Here is a 19,954-nt window from a genome sequence, read left to right as displayed (position 1 = left end):
GAACGATCCGCTCTTCATAAACACTACAGGTGATTTTTAATTTATGCAAACCAAGAGGCATTTGTTAAACTGATTGTATTTCTAAGAGTTTCGCCAAATGGAAACAAAAATAATCTTGCGGTTTACGAATGATTCCTTTTGGCAAGTGCTAAAAGACAAAATGTTGATTAATGTAGACCGAGCAAAGCGATAACCCCCTCCGCTCTCAGACAGTTTCTTAGTTTCATTTTGACCTTCTCTCTGAAAAGTCTCTAGAGGTAAGGACCATATTTTAACACGACATAGGAACATTGTAACCTGGTTACCTCCAAATGCATGTTTCCCAATTCAGCATTTTCCATTTTATACTGTCCAACCAGGGGTCTGCAACCTGCCGCTGCGGAGCCGCATGTGGTACTTTAGACACTCCACTGTGATTCTTAATAACTTTGGCCAAAAATACTAAAGAATTGGGCAAAGTTTTAAAATGTAAAGGTAGTAAAACTGCTGGGTTTAGCTTTGTTTTCCCCTTAGGTGTTTTCATACAATATATGCATAACATTTGCACGGAGAATGACACCATACATGTAAGGAATATTCTTTTTTTAAATGAATTATCTTTGGAAATAGGTTACAAACTATGCACTTTTATGACCTAATTTTCAATGTTTCATTTAAGCATGTGTATTAAATCTGAAAGGAAGAAGCAAATATTTCTTTTATAATTTAAAAATCGAAGCATTTCTTATAATAGGCATTATAGAAACAATGGGTTTTGTTGAATTTGTTGCTTTTGTGGCTTTTAACACATTTTCTTTAGCTGGACTGATGGCATAATGTAAAGGTTGTTGATTCCTGTGTCAAACTAATGTAAATGCGGGTGTACACAGAAGACTTACTGTGGGGCCAGGGGGGCCGGGGGGTCCCTAAGGAGGAAAGAAAAATAAAGGCTACATGAGTTGGAGGCAGAAAAGGATCCCATTCTGTTCAGTTTCCGGTTTAGTCAATTGTTTATGTACTAATATATTCTCTTTGCAGTAACTAGAAGATACTGATTTTACAGCTTTATCCAGACTTGGAAAACTAATACTTAAAACATATGTATAAAATGGTGTTTTTAAGTATTAGAGGTTTTTAATACCGCAGTTCATAATTTCAATGCTGTAAATTCTATACAATATTTGTATGGCTGTCATGTGATATTGAAGTTAACACTTACCTGTGGTCCTGGACTTCCATGTGGTCCTTGAGGTCCCTGAAATTGTACCATAAAACATAAAGTGGTTACAGTGTTACAGGTTCTGAATTGATTTTGATCCAATCTTTTTCCAATGAAGAATTCTTACTAAAATAATTTCAAAAACCAAAATTGGGTACATAGCTTTGAACTTAGGGCAACTTTCCTTAATCCCCACAGGGTCAAAACAACACACAGTGGCTCCAGTGTGTACAGTACCCTTAATATCAGCATGAATTATTTTTCCTAAACAAGTTTTGATGTGTGTTTGGGATCACTTTTCTGTTGGAACACACAATGTGCCCAAGTTTGAATCACCTGATCCAAAGAACTACCTCCAACGTAACGAAATTAGTCAGGATCTTTGGTAACAAGCCATCAACAGCTTTGGCTAAAACCATTCCTAAACTAGAAGATGTTGAAACATCAGTGTCACTGTTCTTCACACGAAACAAACATTTCCAGCTTGGCCACAACTGGCAAGCCAAATGCCTTTTGAAAAGGTATTTATGAACAGATAAAACCAGGATTGAGGTAATCAGGTACAATGGCTATGACTAAGTTGGAACGTACCAAATGTTATGCATGACGTTGGTTGCATCATGCAGAGGATCTATTTTCAATATATTTTGAATAGCACAAAATCACTGGCACAGTCTTAACATACTCACCATTTCCCCATTGCTCCCTTTTGGACCCTTTGGGCCCTAAAGCAATTAGAAAAAAAGAAGAAATATTGGTGACACACCTTTCACTGTATCATCAAATACGAAGTAATAAACTGATTTTATAAGTTCCTTAAAAAAATGTTTAGAAATGACTTTAAGCAAGTTAAAACCTACAGGCTTCCCTAGTGGACCAATCAGTCCTTCAGGGCCCACAGGTCCAGCAAATCCCTGAAAGATGGAATACAGTTTTACATCATAATAACACATACTGATTACAATTACAAAGCAATGTTTTCGTCATTAGCCGCCATAGAAAAAAACATGCATGTACTTTGGGTACATTTTTATTTTGTGAATGTGCCAGTCAGGCTCTTGTCAGCTGTAATTGTCATGATCTCCTGGTCTTTGATTATTGTTAGGTTCCTGGGGATCGTGCAGTCTGTTTGTGATCTTCCCCTCTTTAATATTGTTTATTGTCTGTAGATTTGGTTTCTTGCCTCCTGTCATTAGTTTGCTGCTTATTATGATTTAAGTTGTTTATTCTTGTTTCTTGTTAGATCCTTACTTCCCTGTCTGCCTGTCTTTAGTTTAGCTAGTGAGTTTATTTTGTCATACTCTGGTTATTCGTTGTGGTTTCTATGTTCTATCCTTCCTGTCTCCTGCCACCTCATTGCCTTCCCTCTCCTTCAGCTCAATCATTCTCATTTCTGTCTCCTGTGCTGATTCCTCCCACCTACAGATCATTCTGTTCTCTCCCCTATTCAAACTGCCAGTCTCCTCTCCCCCTTTGTCGGATCGTCTGTCATGCTACCTCTAAGTCTTGTTAGCATCTGTATTTTTTTTTTTATGGTTATCGTCTTCACCTACCCTGCCTGTAAGTTATGTTGTCTTGGATTTAATAAGCTGTCACTACTCAACACGCTGCTCCCTAGCTCGTGTCTGCGGTTAAGTCCTGTAACTACAACACCAAACCTGACAGTAAAACCGATGCAAGTACTATAAAATTTGCTGATACCTGGTCTCAATAATATGTGAAACCATCATTTTTAAAACCTTGGCGCACCGTGCATCTGGTGACCAGCCAATGTGTATGTCCGACTCAACTCAGACAGCAATACAGCGTGCAAAAAAAAAAAAGCTTGTGTCTTGTTACTGCTGACAATGTGTTCTTTCAAAAACATCCATTAGATTAATAGCAAGAAGAAGAGGTGTCTCTGGTTGGGAGGGGTGGGGGGAAACATAATCTCGTCTACAACACAAAAACACGGCTAGAGACAACTCTAAGCATGTCTCACTGGGGTGTGGCTGACATACTGTAAACCAATAAGGGAATGACACTGATCCTTTGAAAATGTATTAATGAAGACACCCCTACTTACCAACTTGGCTTGATATCATATATAAAATGACAGTAAATCACTATCTACATGACATTTAAACTTACCAAAGAACCTACAGGTCCTTTCGGGCCAGGGATGCCTCTCATTCCCAAGTCACCATTTGGGCCCTGTTTCCAGGAAAATATAAATGTTGATGTTATGATGTTAATATATTTTTTTAGATTTTTTTTTAATATGTTAAATCATTATTTGACAACTGAGATGTTCCTTACTTTTGGCCCAGGAAAGCCTTGTAAACCAACCATTCCCAAGTCTCCAGACTCTCCCTACAGACACATAGTTATTACTATTTCATTTATATAGCAGATTTCACTGGTCACAAACCACAACAAGCTTTACAATAAGAACAAGCATAAAAATACAGAAGATAAAGCATGAAAAAACAAGATAAAAACAGTACACGTGTAACATCATGCAGCATAGAACTAGTTAATAGCCATTCTAAATAATAGTAAGTAAACTTTATTTATTTAGCACCTTTTGTCTGGCCTATGAAGACTAAAAGATAAATAGAATTGGATATCATCAGCATAACAATGATATATTTCTTCAAAGCTACCAATAATCTTTCCAAGGCGAAGCACATACAGACTGAACAGCAGAGGGCCGAGCACAGAATGAGTCTTTATCTACCTCGTAAAAGAATCAACAGAATCAAGACAGTGGAAGATGCCCCCTTGGTCTAAAAATGTGTTCGTGGAACCACTAACAGCCTTTGACAGGAAGTTCTTCGACTGCAAGAAGAAGTGTGGCGCTCTGGAAGGTATATAGGTTGTGGCTTGACCACACAGGGCTCTAATAGTAAAGACTAACATTTTAAAATTCATCTTAAAATGTATAGGAAGCCATTGTAAAGAGATTAAAACAGTCAATGGACTGGTGGTTGGTTAAATGTCTTGCAGCAGCATTTTGGAACTGACTGGAGTCGAAATCTTCCTTTTTCAAACTCATAAAAATGCTGTTACAGTAATCAAGAAATAATCATCTCTGACATGCATTTTGACACCAGAGTTTTGAAGCTTAGAAATAGTTCTTAGCTGAAAAAGACTGTCCCTGATTAGTCCATGAAATGGCTCTTCAATGGCATGGCACAATCAAAAACAATACCCAGGTGTCTGACATTTGGTTTGACAGAGCAGGCTAAAACACCAAAATAAAAGTTCTCAGCGGCCACAATTAAGATTTCAGTCTTATTAAAATTCAACTGCTAGTAGTTGTCACAGAGCTACTTTTTATCAAAGACAACATTAAACAGTCAGTTAATCAGTAAGCTTAAAAGAACAGTAGAGCTAAATATCATGCATAGAAGTGATAAGATGCATCGAAACTGCCTGATTATTTGACTTCGGGGGAAAATATATAAAAAAAGAAAGAGAATAGGTCCTGGGTTAATTAAAATACTCTGATCCCAGTGTCAGAAGTAGGTTTAACATACCAGAGAACCACTACAGTGGATGCTGCAGAGACAACGGAAATCAAAATAGTACAAGAAACTTTGAGTAAAGCAGCTTCTGTGAAGCCGTGAGACTAAACCGGCATATGAAATGAGAACATGCATTATGTTCATCAGTTTGTGTCTCTATGTGACATTTCAAAGTGTTTCTGTACGTACAACCCCCTGCGAATAAGAGACACAGCCGTATACCAGCTCTGAAAAAAACGTTTTTGAAATCTCTTGAACTGATACTGCCTTTGTGACTGGGTCTGGAGTAGCCCCAACATCCACCAACATACCATTCAAGACACACTCACTCTCAGGAGGAATGTCTGCATCCTTTTCCGTGTCTGAGCATTGTCTGCTTTCCAGGTGTTTCAAACGGCGTGTTGGTACAGCGAGTCTTTCACATCCTTAGGACAGCTCCGCTTGCAGACCAGCGTCTTTGGCAGGAAAGCCGCATTCGCTGACAGGTGTAAAGCAATCTGACCCAGGGGTGAAAGTCTCTCCTCTGTTTCATAAATGTTATTGGAGATAACGAGTGGACCGACGGGAGATGGGGAATTGAATGTTGTTCTTTTCTCTCTCTCTCTCTCTTTTGGAGGCGTTACATAAGTAAAGTGGAGCACCTCTTTTTTTCAGGGGAGCATGCTGCTCTTACATAACTTTTCTAGATGGAATGTTTCCATTTCACGTCTCGCCCCCAATAATTTGTTGCTCTACCCAGGCTGGAAAACCATCAGGCACAGACATTTCAACTGAACACATATCCGTTACATGTGCCCTTAAGCTATATTTGGAGAGAGGTTTAAGGAAATAAGCAGTCTTATAATCCAGCTCGACAAGAACATTCCAAGGATGGTATCAGTTTAGCTAAATTGTGATGGTATGATTGCTGGGTTTTGCTGTTGTCTTTTTCTACAGATCAGTTTCCTTGTGTTTTTTTTTTTTTTTTTTTGAGAATCTGCTTTGTTTTTAACTTGCATTTTGCATCTTTCTGTCCTGTACTCCAGGGAACCGTATCCTGTGCACAGATTTCTCAACATGTTTTACTTTACTGAACTTGCTTCTCTTTTCTGTCTCATTTGTTCTTACCTGCAAATCAAAACTCACTTCAGGTAGCTTGTCATTAATGCTTCCACACTGGACCTTTCTTGCTTCCATTTTTCAGTGTGTTGTGTTTCTTATCAACCATTTGTTAACCATTTTAACACCATTTCTTAGTCATTTTACCTTGTACCAATTATTGAATAATTTAATATTTTTTTATTGAGTAATTCCTGTCTTCCACAGCGTTTCTGCCTTGTGATGCATTGTATCTTTATCTTTAAAGTGTAAACCCATTTTACCAATACAATGACAATTCCACAATACAATTCCACATTTGAATCGATCATCCGCATCTTCAAATAACACACATTCTTGACATCTGAATAGCTGTCAGAGAAATATAAATACATATGAGGGGAAAAGGTAACAAAACACCCACTTGGCACAAAACTTAAACTCAAAGGCACATTTTCACATTGAAATTTCCAACGTTAACAGTATCCTTGAAAAAAATATTGGCATTTCACCATTGCTCCCTTGTGGAATCAATGGTTCTGTATACAGCATTGATTATTGTGTTTTTGGAGTTTCACTCACTGGTTGTCCTTTAGGTCCTGGATCCCCTTTCTTGCCTTGATCACCAGCTGCCCCTTTCATCCCTTTGATTCCAGGCGTCCCCCTATCTCCAGGTAGACCGAGTTCTCCCTAAATCACCATGAAGAGAAATATAATCAAAACGGTGGTAGATCTGCCCAAAAATACTTCATTTAAAGGAGCCTTGTCACGTATTTTGACCAGAAATAAAAAAAACACAAAAAATATATATAATCATCTTTGAATAAAACAATATGGTAAATGGTAAATGGCTTGTACTTGTATAGCGCTTTAACTAGTCTTGACGACCTCCAAAGCGCTTTACACTACAGTTCAGTCATTCACCCATTCACACACACATTCACACCCTGACGGTGGTGAGCTATGTTAGTAGCCACAGCTGCCCTGGGGCAGGCTGAGAGAGGTGAGGCTGCCATGCACCGGCGCCACCGGGCCCTCTGACCACCGCCAGCAGGCAATGCGGGTGAAGTGTCTTGCCCAAGGACACAACGACAGACACAGACAGAGCAGGGAATTGAACCGGCAACCCGCCAATTGCAAGACAGACTCCCTAACCTCTGTGCCACATCGCCCCATAATACACAGCAAGCATTTATAGTTGTGCTTACTGACTGATTTTATGTGGTACAATGCGCTCAAAAATCTGTTAAAATGTGTAAGCACGACTTTGGTTAGCAGCGGAGCCGCTCCGCTCAATGGATATTTGAAGCATTATGGTACACTGTGTCACTACCTGATAAGACACCTGAGCTGTCTACAAGACTGCCTGACTGTAATGTCGAAAGTAGAAGTGCATTTATGTAAGGCAGCCCGCTACACGCTAGCAACAATTAACGAAGTAAGTTAATTCAATATAAAAGTTATATTTATTTTGGCCTTATGTTAGAAACAGGGCAGTGTAGTCCAACTACTCTGTCCTGACAGAGACAGATAGCTGTCCCTCTCAGGAGAGAGCGGTGTACGCGGAGGGGAGTGATATTACACACTTAGGAAGAATATTTATTGCGCCTTATAATCCGATGTGCCTTATGGTCCGAAAAGTACACAAAAGTGCTTTTTTTTAAGAACAAATAAAGAAAAAAACAGAGTGTAAAACACAGAAACAAAATATAATAAACCAACAGGGAGCAATAATTGAACCGTAAAACCTTTGTATGCAACCAGAGTGAGCTACTAGTGTAAAAAATTCACAAAGTCTTGGTACGTGACTACGCTCTTTTAACATAAAACATCAACTTCAGATAAATAGTTTTTTTTCCCCCCTTTTTTCTGTAATTTTTGTTGTACCTTCTGACCAAATGGTCCTCTTTCTCCAGGTGCTCCAGGAAGTCCCATCTCTCCCCTAGGACCTGGACGTCCAGCAGGCCCCTCTGGTCCCAACGAGCCTCGCTGACCCTGTCAATATAAAAGAGGCACGATCAGAAAACAGAGATGGTTCACGTATTGCTATTTCACTTTGTAAGACTGATAATTTTCCATAAATGTACATTAAATAATTAGCTTTTTATTGTTTCTTTTGATTTCTTTTTGTACAAAACAGATGCAGAAGCATTCATGCCCAGATGTGAGCCATTGGGGCCGGTTTTTATACCAGATCGCAGCTGTCCACAATTGTGCCAAAAACGCATATGGTGCAAAAGTTGAAAAAAATTGGAAGTATTTGCTTATTTTAAGCTAGCAACAGGTCTTGCCAAGATTGAGGACTCTTGAGGTACACACGTAAAACTTTAAGAGGAACATCTGACTATAACTCAGGAATCATATTTGGAATGGCATTTTGAAATCAATAATATTGGCTTTCTCACTTCTTTCCCAGTGTTTAAATTATTACCAGTTTCCCACAGATGGGATTTTTTCCCCAAACAATCAGCACTGGAGCAAAACCTCTGGTACTTTGGAATTTAAAGCAATTTGGTCTGGCTTTCTATAAATTTTGCATGCAAGAAAATGTGATAATAAATCAAATGGAATAAACTATATGTCAGAGAAACAGTTGGCAGGGTAAAAACAAACTTTTGCATTCAGTTTAATAACAAGAATTAATGTCACAGATGATCATTGCTGTGATCAACTGCAACATTATTACGTCCTGATCAATATTTCCTGGGGTCAGCCATAATAAATGTTTCAATTAGTTTCAAGTTAATGGAAATCAACGTCATATATTTATGATAAACAACACTTGCATACTTGAAGCCACAAAAACACAAAGTAATGTCATTTTAAATGTTTTGAACACAAAAATGATTTCCATCCATGTCTTCAACAAGCTTATTCCTTCTTTTCTGAATAGCTAAATTTCTTGTAACAAATAACACCAGCAGTTGCCATGAAAACCTCACCAGCGGCCAATCACTTACCACCCAATTCTGCTTTACCATACATGTGGCCGTGCTAAAAGTTAGCAAAGCTTAATGTTTACTGCTATCAATTATTTTCCTTAGTTTTTCAACATTTTAAAACAATTCAGTTGTTCCTTAAGTTGCCTTCTCTCTTTGTAGCTTACAGTGGTTTCCTGCTCTATGTGCACCTTGGAGAACGGAAAGACTGATTTTAGACAAAGACTTAGGTCACTGTCATCTCAGATAAGGCCTTTATTCGTCTATCAATTTTGGAAGAGTTGAGAAGTTGAGAACCAGATGGAAATTACATGAAACCATAAAAGCAGTGGAAACTGCTGACTTCATACGATTTAATTAGGACCGACTAGCACTTATCTCACACATGTGCATAACGCAGACTGGAGCTATGGGAAATGTTGTGGGGGGACTAAAATGACTGATGTCCTGCTGGAGGTCGGAGTTGGTCAGAATCCAAAACATGGGGTGGGGGGGCCATCCTGTAAGTATTTAGTGCTGCATTAAAGCAAAAAAAAAATCCCCACAGTTCCCACCGTGCCCATTAAAACACATGCTAAACTGCAAGGTCTTCTTGAGCATAGAGGCAAGAGACATTATGGGCTGTCTTGAATTTAGCGCACGTCTGGTTTTTAATATACGCAAAGGTTTGGTAAAAATAGAAATTGCTCCACAGAGGATCCTGTGTGGTTGGCTGATAAATTTACACTGTTGTGGTACAACTATGGGAAGTCAGTGTCCCATTACAACTCAAATTACATGTGATGACATCTTTGACAACCTCTTCACTAGAGAAACTACTAAACGTCTGCGCAGATTTGGCTCCTGCGTTCCATCAACACGGGTTTTTGGCATCACATCCGACTCAACGGTGTAGAATTTTCTGAAATGTGATCAGTGACATTTATAAAGTAAAATATCCTGCATGGAGTGTGTAAAATCTGGATTCCAGGTAGAGAACATATAAAAACATGACAGTTATAGCTTAGAATACAGTAGCTTACATGTTTGAAAGGGTCTAACTAAATGCAATATATGCATTACTCTGTGAGACATACTACCAAAAAACAAGAGATGTTCTCAGTAAATAAATAAAAGCCACACTGAAGAACCTGACTCTCCAAAACGACCCCACAGTATAAATCAGTGGTGTCCAAACTTTATTCATGCAGGCCAAAATTGTCTTTGTTAAATAATGGTACACAATTATTAAAAAAATAAAACCACAAAAATGCAAATAAATATAGCAGTCAGATTGGAAAGAGACTGTAAATCATTGTACATCCAAGACAAGTTTTGCACATTTGCTTCGTTACCACAAAGGAGCAGTTTGCGAGTTATTTTAGGATGAAAAGACTTGTTAGTTTAATTTTTACAGGATTTGTATCACTCTTTTTTTCCATGCTTTTTTCAATGCTTGTCAATTAGGGAATTATTAGCCACGTTTAATGAATTTATTAAAAACAGATTTGGGTGCATAAAAGTCTACTTTTAAGCAAAGCTCGCTTGCATAGATGTGGTCCTGTTTACCATTCATTTGAAAGAATACAAAAAAGTGTGGTTATTAAAAGTTGTGCGCATTTTAAGTCCTGCTCCAATTTGGCCTTCTCGCCTCCTTTAATAGCAGAATCCACAGTAGGAAAGATGTAGTTCTGGGTCAGGTTACTCCAGTGGTCCGCCGGGCCACCTACAGGCGCAGTTCCCATTTGGTGTAGGCGTCCAGGAGCTGTTTGTCCGCACCGCGATCCACTGCTGTCGCTTTCTGAATTTCCACCAGTCATCATCGTGTCCACTTGCTGCAGCAGATTACGTACCAGCTTAGCCGTGTATCTTGGTGAGTGTTAAATCTATTACGCGCACTTCAAAACTTCAGGATTGAATAGTAAATGGCAAAACGTCCGTATCCCAAGTTCTTCAGGTATGGCGTATGGTACAGACGACTGTCGGGCTCGTTTTGTGGAAACCTTAGGACTAGTGATCCAAATATTAGCAGCAGGGGAAGCCACACCAAAACGATGAATAGCAGGTATGAGCGCCGACACTGTTTGTTTGCTCCACGGCAGCATTTCACTTTATAATGTTGTTTTGTCCCTCCAACTTATGGCTTCTGGATTAATGAAAAATGTATACATTTGCTGCTTGTTAATCTTAAATGTGTCAGTAAAAAGGCTGTCAGAGTGAATGAATTTGCCAGACGTTAAAGGCAAAAACCAGAGGAGCACAGAGCCCAGCCAACTGTGCTCCATCTTCCTCCTCCTCATTCAACTGTGCTCCATCTTCCTCATTCACTTCAGTACTCATCCAACTACTACTACTACTTAAAGCTGCAGTAGGGAGATCTGGGAGAGCAGAGAGAACTGTAGACTTAAGGCCCACATATACTTGCACAGACAGAGTCAACTTTGAGTATGTGCGGACTCTGCGCGAATTCCGCGCATACAGGTACATGCAGAGCTAAATTTGTATGACTGCATATGTGGTGTCACTCTAAAAAGTGAAGAATCAATGTGAATCCAGAAGGATGTTGAGCCTAGCGGCAGGAAGTCTTTACATGAAACTTTTTTAACAAATTTCTCTTCTTCTCAAATAAAGCTCACTCTAAATAAGGAAAGTGTTTATCTGCCCCCCCCCCCTCCACACACACACACACACACACACACTGTTATTGGTGACTGGCCAATCTAAAGAGTTTTTAGTCATCCTTTTTCTGATACTTTTCTTTTTCTGATGCTTTGCTAATTGTGTAATACCTGTAAAGTACCAAAGTGACAATCTTACATGTATAAAGATGCAGTAACGTAAGATTAGAAAACTGTGACAACATAATGGTCAGATGTTATCTTCCAACATTTGTATACGTTTAGATGATTATTTTTGTGTTCGTGTATCTTCTCCAGCTTCATTTTGCTTAGGTATGAATGATATAAATATTAACTAAGTAAATCAAGTGGTAAAGTACAGGTTATCCAGACAGGAATTTCTCTAAACATTCTCTAAACACCCTGGAAAGCTTTAATAACAATGAAACAAGCCACGATCTTCTGATCACACCACACCATCTAAAAACAACACTTACATGGTCAAATAGGTAACCAATTTGAAGTTTGGACAACAACATAATATGCTGGGTTCTTAATCAGTATATATGTTCAGTAATGACTATTCTGAGACCTCCATCTAACTCCAGGGCCCACTTAAAAGCTTTCCACCCTGAAAGGCACCATGAAGATAAGAATGCTTGTAGTAAAAAGGCCACTGTTACCTGTCGTCCTTGTTTTCCTGGCAGACCTACTAAGCCAGTCAGTCCTGGAGGGCCATCAGGCCCTGGATAACCCCTCAGCCCCCAGAGTCCTGGTGGACCAGCTCGGCCCTGGAGAATGAAAACATCTCTCAAAGTAAGTTTCAGATTGAAGGACATTTGGACGTACCAACACTTTATCAGAATCAGACATACTTAAATAATCCCAGAGGGAAATTACTTTGGGTTGTTGATTGCTGATGGGTTTCTAACTCCATCAGCATTTCAACGGCTGGGTTATTGCTGTGGCACCGTGACACACACAAGTGTCTGGAGTCTAAGTGTTAAAATAAACCTTGTAAATTTTTGTTTTACAAGCTCTCTTTAAAAATACAAAGGTAAACTCAAAAACCTAAATAACATTCAAATTTGAGATTTATTTATAGCAAAAAGTCTTGCTGCAAAGGGAATGGGTCTAGGAACTCCATATAACATTGTAGAAGTGTACTACCGAGTGGTAATTATTTCCTAATCCTTGGTTTCCTTACTTTCAACTAACGCCTTTTAAATAAAAGTGTTTCAATGAAAAATATTCCTCACTCAAGCCATATTTTCCTGAGAAGAGTTGCTACTTTCGATCGGTGTTCAGCGCAGAGTAAAATGCAGGAACACTGATGGACAGCAGTCCAATATTTTTAAGTTACGGTTAGTTTTATTTGGCAAACTGACTCCATGTGTTTTTTTTTTTTTCCACAGGCAAAGCTGGCAGCATTTTCTGTCCAAGACAGGCAACAGTTTGATATATTGTGACACTCACTTCAGCACCAGGGGCTCCATTCAGACCCCTCGCTCCTTTCTTTCCAGCTGTGCCCTAAAACGTGAATAAAAAGGAGATATAAGGCACACATGAATTTTCATAAAACATTCATGATTCTTCTCAAAGTCAATGTAGATTACACGTCTTCAAACCAACTCACTTTGTGCAATGTTTGTATATTTCAAACGTCCTGGACGGTAAAACGTTTAACAAACCCCTGTAAATGGTTCATATTCTCAAATGATATTCGGTCAAATCAAATAAACATATCTGAGGCTTGAATGCCAACACATGGCACAGCAATATCACGATACATTATTACGTGGAAGTCCAATTCAGAGGGGCCAAACACCCAAAAAAAAAAAAATCCCTGAAAGCTATTTATAGCTGAAGAGGTTTGCACCATGGAATGGTTCAACCAAAGCTGTTAATGTGAAACAGGCATAAACAGCCGACCAGAAAAAGTCTCCATCTTTTCATGTCAGATTAAATTACGAGCATTTCTAACAGATGCCTGCAGATGTTGCTTCTAAAGCTACTGCAAAAAGTCAGACCGAACCAAAGCCAGGAGGAGAAAATAACAAGTAAACTGCCGTAATATCTGTTAAAACTAGAGTGCTTGTCTCCTAAACGGCCTCACATTTGGAGTGAAGTGAGATTTATCAAAAACCAACATCTATAAAAAGGCTGTATGTAACCTGTATGAGGATAATGGCAGTTTTAACAGAGAAAAAAAAGGTATTTTCTTGGTTTATTTGCGGCGGAGGGCATCTCGCATGCTTGGCTCTTCTACTAGTTTCTCTCTGTAACGCTAACAGCAGCGTGACTAGGTCACTTATTAGCTCCTGTGGAGTTGCTGGGGACAGGTTGTAGAAAACGGGGACTGTCCCTGGAAATGGGGGACACCCTTCTCTGCTCCCAATATAGATGATAAATTGTCCATGATGGAAAGACTGCTGGATTCTTCTGTTTTTACTGTAAATGACTGAATGATTTAGCCGTTGAAGACATAACAGTAAATTGGATGCAAATGAATGCAGCTGTTAATCATTTTTTAATGGATCTTGTCAAAAAAAACGATTGAACATCTCGTGCTATGTCAAAATGTTTATGATTTAAATAGAAATATAATTACAGATGCAAGCAGTTTAAGCAGTTTAAGCAGTTTTTCAGTTTTTTTTTAAATTGAATAATTGCATAGAATTTCTACAACAGAATGATGTGGAAAGCTACAGTAATATTTTCTCATTATTAGGTTGGAAACAATGTTGTTGTTGTTTTTACACCAAATTCTATACATAACATCATTGTAAAGATTGCATACCCCTGAGCTATAATCTGTCTAAAATCTGTTTTAGCAGGGAATAGCTTTGTAAAAACTGGTGAAAAAAAACCCGGTTAAAATTACAAAAATCTTTTAGAAGTCAAACTGTACTTCACGATAACAAGCTTCTCAAGTTGCTCCCTTACCACCGTTGTGTAACTCCGAACATGTCAATGTTTGACTTTTAAGATAATCTGCAGGTAAATATGTTTAATTACTCACTGGAGGTCCTTTTTCTCCTTTAACGCCTACTTCTCCAGGCCGACCAGGGACTCCCTTCACCGTGCAAGAACACAAACACAATGAAACAGTTTATCTGTATTCACATTATGTTTATTTGATGCTCTATTATCGAAATTAGTGCAATAAAAGCATGATTACACCGCTGATTCCTTAGAGGTTTACCACTGAGTCTGTATACTTACCGGTGGACCTGGTGGTCCGATTCTCCCGCGAGGTCCTAAAATACCAACATGACCCTGAAACATAGAGTTTAAAATATGACAATGTTGCTTCATGTTTAAAACCAGCTGCCACAAGATCAGAAGACAAAACAATGGTAGTTTCTTAGTCAAGGTGTTTTTTTTTTATTTTCTTTATCCAAAAGCATGATAAGGCAACTGTGGTCATTCTTCAGAAATGATTACAAAATTCTAGTACAAATGTGTGAGAACATGTCGAAAAATCATTTGTCCTTGTATATCAAATGTCCGATCACAGACATGTTACTGCAAGCCACAAACTCAAGCCACCCTTTTCCCCAGAGACATCCTCCAGCTCATTTTGGGAGATCCTAAGGTGTCCCCCTCTGAGGGGCATGCTCAGAAAAGCTCCAAAGGGAGTATCCCGATCCGATGTGCGAACTGCCTTAACTGACTCCTTTCAATGTGGAGGATGAGCAGCTCTATGTTGAGTTCCACCCGGATAACAGAGATCTCACCCCGTAGGCTGAGCCCCACCACCCTCCAAGGGAAGCCCATTCTGGCCACTTGTGTCCAGGGTCTCGCTCTTTCGGCCACGATCCATACCTTTTGACCCTTTTTGAGGATCAGCATATAGATGGACGGGTAAATCGAGAACTTTGTTTTTTGGGTCGGCTCTTTGTTCATGGCAACAGACCAGAGCAGCACCCGCATTACGTCGATCCTACCTGTAACTGTTTAAGAAAAGAAGCAAAACCAAGAAGAAAAGAAGTCTTTTCCTAATTTCCTTACTTGGTACTCCGCTAACGAGGTATTTTGTATGGGTTTATGTTGTAGAAGTAGTTTTATTTGCTAATTATCTTTATTTTAGTCAAGCTAATTGTTGTATTGTCTGTGATCTTAGTTTTCACGGTGTGTTTGAATCTATAACAAGATGGATTCAATTAATTCAGTTGAGAAAGCCACTTGTGTCTGTTGATACCTGCAGGAATTACACCATCACTGATAAACAAGACACCAAGATCATTAAACTCGTCCACTTGAGGCAGAGACTGACCCCCAACCCAGAGGGGGGATTGATTGATTGATTGATTGATTGATGGATTGATTGATTGATAGGTTTATTGATTGATTGATTGATTGGTTGGTTGGTTTATTGATTGATTAAGACAATGTGCAGTGGAAGGCAGCACAAAGAATATAAAGAAAATATCTGTGATTGAAATAAGTTTAAAATTAACGTTAGTGACAGTTCGTTACTGGATTTACAAGTTTAATTAATAACTAAAGATAAAGAAAACTGCTGTAAGCTACTTTACTGCTGTTGTACTCTGACACATAGCATGAAATATTTTTTTCCATTGCTTCTGTGGTTTTACCTACCATGTATCCTTCATCTCCTGGCTCCCCGCGTTCCCCACGCTCTCCCGGAGGCCCCTGAGTACACATTAATGCAAGTATATGAAAACATGTAAAATAAACAGCTTTGCATCTCCTTGGCTGAATTCCTAAATAAAAGAAAAACAATTATCTCTCAGCCCAATATACTTTTTCAGCTTTAACAAAAGAGGGAGTGCCACTTTATTGATCACATTGTTTTGGCATTTACTGACTGCAGAGTAAGGCTGTTTCAGAGGTAATTTTACTGATAGGAAATTTGAAGTCATGCTCCTATCACTCTAATCTCTTATATGATCCCATTCTCACAGTCATCTAAGAATTATTTGTGACATTTTGCATTAACCCAATCTGAAAGGCCTCACACTGACATCTGCTGCTTTCAAATACAAAAAGCCATGGCAATGCAAGGAAAATAAAAAAAAAAGTGTGCAGTTTTTGCTTCAAGCAAGAAATATGGTTTGATGAAAAACCTTGGGTTTTTATACTGCATAAATAGGATACAGATTGCATACAAAGCAGAGTTTGAAGGAAAGCAAGACCTACTGGTTCACCTAAGGGCCCTGGCTGTCCTGGAGTCTTATTGTCCTCGCCTGGATAACCCTGAGATGCATCACAAGAGCAAACAATCAAACATGTACTTAAGTCACATAATATTTACAACTTCTCAATCCAGTTTATTTAGACAACACCTTCAAATTCTTTGGAAATAACCCACCAGTCAAAGGTTTGGACACGCCTTTGTCATTCATTGACTTTTCCTTTTTTATGCGTTTCTAATTCGTAGATACATAGTGAAGACATTAGCTATACGAAGCAAACATTTATAGAATGATGTAGCAAAGAAAAACATTGTGAAATAACTCAAAACATCTTTCATATTTTAGATTCTTTATTTTGATTGCTGCCTTGCACAATCTTGGCATTCTCTCAATGAGCTTATTGAGGTGGTCCCCAGAGGCAGGAACAGAAATAAGGACAAACCACTGAATGAGAAAGTGTGTCCAAGCTTTTGACTGGTAAAGCATTTTCATTTGGAACGCTAATTTAGATCCTGTTACCTTTTCACCTTTAGGTCCTGGTGGTCCAATGGGCCCAGGTTTGCCAGGGTGCCCCTAAAAGAGACAAATATCGGTTTTTATACATAATATAAAATAGGGCCGGGCGATATAGAAAAAAGCATATCAATAAAATAAAAATCATATTGATCGATATTGATAATTATCAACACATTCAAAAAACATAGATTTTAAGTGCAGCACTGGCCATTTTACACTGTTGCTTAGCAACCTATTTTTAGATTTAAAAAAAAGCAGAAAAACTTTGAATTCAAACTCAACCCTTTATTCAACTAACTTTTTACTAAAACTGCAAGTTTTTAAAAAGAAAAATAGAACGTGTGCTCTCTGAACTCTTTGAAGGGGGCAGATCTGTTCCTGCAGAGTGTTCCTGGGTCTGCGTTGTGATTGGTTGGGAGGAAGTAATGACTGCAATATTAACCTACATGGCTAGAATGCATAAGGAAGGAAAACCATTCTTCTATTGAACTTTTTATTGACCCTTTTTTCTATCATCAGTATATGTCTATCGATTGATATATATTGTAGAATTATTGTCCAGCCCTATTATAAAATATTAAATAAATATTAAATAAGCTGGCTACATATTGACCCTAGCTGTTCTATATAAACCAGATTTGATATTTTATCATAAACAACTTGTCTCTGTGGGATTCTTCAGGCATAGAATCTGCAAAAAGAATGCACTTGAAAACAGGTTTTTGTGATATAATAAACATGGAAAAACTTACTGGATATCCTGGTAGTCCTGGTTGCCCTTCAAGCCCCATGACCCCTGGTTGACCCTGCAAAAAATAAAAAATAAAAATGGTGAAAAACTCCATGATGGACTAGCATGAACCTTTTATTTTGTTTTATTGAATCATAAACGTGACTCCAACCAAGTCTGCATTCATAATTTGGCTACCTTTCCCCCCTATCCAATGATATTGTACCCCTTTACATTATTTTCAGGCTGACGTTAAGGCAATCCAAAGTGAGAGGAAAAACAGAACAAATGGGAACTAACAGGTGGGCCTCGAGTTCCCCGAGCACCTTTCAGGCCTGGCTCGCCTGGTTGGCCGATATCCCCTCGGGAGCCGATCTCACCAACAAGACCCGGAGGACCCTTCTCTCCCTGCACAGATCAAAAGCTGCGTTACTGGTCAAAAAAAGTGAAGCAGGATTGAATAGAAAGCAGACCATAAACAAAGCCACCTCTGTTATACAGCAAAGCAAAACTATTCATCCCTCTCGAACATTTTCACATGTTGATCATGAATAAAAGTAGTACTGCAGGGTTAGGTTCTAAAACAACAGTGAGAGACCCATGGTAAGGCTGGATGAGCTGCAGAGATCCACGGCTCATGTGCATTCCAAAAATATGGCTTTTAAGGGAGAGCAGCGAAAGAACGGCATTGTGGAATCACAACCAAAAGAAGTCCTGTTTGTATTTTACAACAAACCATCTAGGAGACACAGCAAATTAGAAGATGATGCTCTAGTCAGATGAGACCAAACAAAACCATTCTGGCCTTCATAACACCATATCCATAGCAGAAACCTAATGTTTCACATCACTCTAAACACAATCCAAAAAAAAATTAAACATGGAGGTGGCAGCAGCATTATGGTGTTGGTATGACTTTCATTTTCAGCAGGGATAGAGGAAAGTGGGCAGAGTTGATCAGATGACGGATGAAGCAAAAAACATGGCAGTTCTGGTAGAAAATCTGAGAAGCTGGAAGAGACAGCAGGTTGTTGATCTTAGGCCCAGATCTAAGTCCAACTGGTAATCTGTGCCTATAAGGAAAAATACTGAAAACTGATGTCCACAGAAGCCCTCTGTCCAACTGACTGACACTGAGCTTTTTGCAAAGAACAATGGGAAAAATATCAGTTTGTGAATGAAATTATGGAAAAGACAATACAGTTAATACTTGCAATACATTTAACAAGAGGGTTTAGAAGTATACAGTAAGTCATAGAAACCTTTATCTATCCAGATAAAACCTCTCTGAGATTTATAATATCTTTTCCAACTGGTACCTGACAAGACAACAGCTTCATTTACAAATATCAATACTTAGATTTGTAAAGTTTTAAAAGCATAAAAAACATTCAAAGTCCCTACACTCAGTCGCAGACTTTTGCCTTTCCTCTTCTTTCTCTGCTTATGGAAACGTCTTCCTCCTGTTCTAATTTCCATACCCTGCCGGTCACCAGCACCAGCACCAGCTGCGGTTGTTGTCAACAGGGTCCTGGACCAATCCAGTATGAAGATCATCGTATTGGCTCACATTGTAAATTTGGCAAAAGATTTATGCCAGATGTCCCTCCTGAAGCAACCCTCAGCATTTATCTGGGCTTAGAACCGGCCCAAAACAGGACACAGGACACCGTTTCCCCTTTGAGGCGGCATTAGTGAGTAAAGCTCTCTTACTCATGGTCTTTCAGTGGCGTCTTTGGTTCCTCAAGTGCCATTAGATCTGCCGGTTTAGAGTTTTGCTAAAAATCCTTCCAGGCTGAGTGGGAGGCGTATTTAAACGCTCTCTTATCCAGTTCTCTTCTGACTATGAGAAGAAAAAAATTATAAAATGCCTGGGAGCGTAGTCCATACCGGGTGTGGGACCCAGTAATAAGAGCAGTCAGGTAAGGGGATATAGTCCCAGTGCAACAAGTAAGACAACAAGTAACGTGTGTCTGTCTGCGAACAGAGAGAAAAGAAAGACCAGCAGCTGAATGCAGGTGACAACGGTGAACAGGATATCCACAACCAGCACAATGGTCATGGCAGCATCTGTACAGTCAGTCAACCCTCTATTATTGTCCAGATAAGGAAGCTATGTTAATGAGATTAAGTCATCTGGGATTGGTTGCGAGAAGCAGCTCTTGTTTCTGTAAAAGAAACCAACCGTAGATTCTAATTACGACACAAGCTTGTTAATGTGCTGCT

The 19,954-nt window shown here is 39.0% G+C and overlaps 1 protein-coding gene across 1 annotated transcript in view; it reads right to left on the bottom strand.

Annotated features, from left to right (window-relative positions):
- Positions 1-19,954, bottom strand: part of LOC105936920 (collagen alpha-1(XXIV) chain) — a 42,649-nt gene that overhangs the window by 5,460 nt on the left and 17,235 nt on the right. The window contains exons 12-28 of the mRNA XM_036140883.1: positions 18,029-18,136; positions 17,751-17,804; positions 17,002-17,055; positions 16,487-16,543; positions 15,926-15,979; positions 14,546-14,599; positions 14,343-14,396; positions 12,797-12,850; positions 12,004-12,111; positions 7,672-7,779; positions 6,367-6,474; positions 3,497-3,550; positions 3,329-3,391; positions 2,059-2,112; positions 1,888-1,923; positions 1,199-1,234; positions 879-905 (exon numbers count right to left, since the gene is read on the bottom strand). Coding sequence (XP_035996776.1) covers positions 879-905; positions 1,199-1,234; positions 1,888-1,923; positions 2,059-2,112; positions 3,329-3,391; positions 3,497-3,550; positions 6,367-6,474; positions 7,672-7,779; positions 12,004-12,111; positions 12,797-12,850; positions 14,343-14,396; positions 14,546-14,599; positions 15,926-15,979; positions 16,487-16,543; positions 17,002-17,055; positions 17,751-17,804; positions 18,029-18,136 — 1,083 coding nt within the window. The remainder of the gene's footprint in view (positions 1-878; positions 906-1,198; positions 1,235-1,887; positions 1,924-2,058; positions 2,113-3,328; positions 3,392-3,496; positions 3,551-6,366; positions 6,475-7,671; positions 7,780-12,003; positions 12,112-12,796; positions 12,851-14,342; positions 14,397-14,545; positions 14,600-15,925; positions 15,980-16,486; positions 16,544-17,001; positions 17,056-17,750; positions 17,805-18,028; positions 18,137-19,954) is intronic.

The sequence above is a fragment of the Fundulus heteroclitus genome, chromosome 9, assembly GCF_011125445.2.
Source record: "Fundulus heteroclitus isolate FHET01 chromosome 9, MU-UCD_Fhet_4.1, whole genome shotgun sequence".
In the NCBI taxonomy this organism is placed as follows: domain Eukaryota; kingdom Metazoa; phylum Chordata; class Actinopteri; order Cyprinodontiformes; family Fundulidae; genus Fundulus; species Fundulus heteroclitus.
The sequence above is the reverse complement of the archived record's forward strand: the minus strand, read 5'-3'. Positions and strand labels throughout refer to the sequence as shown.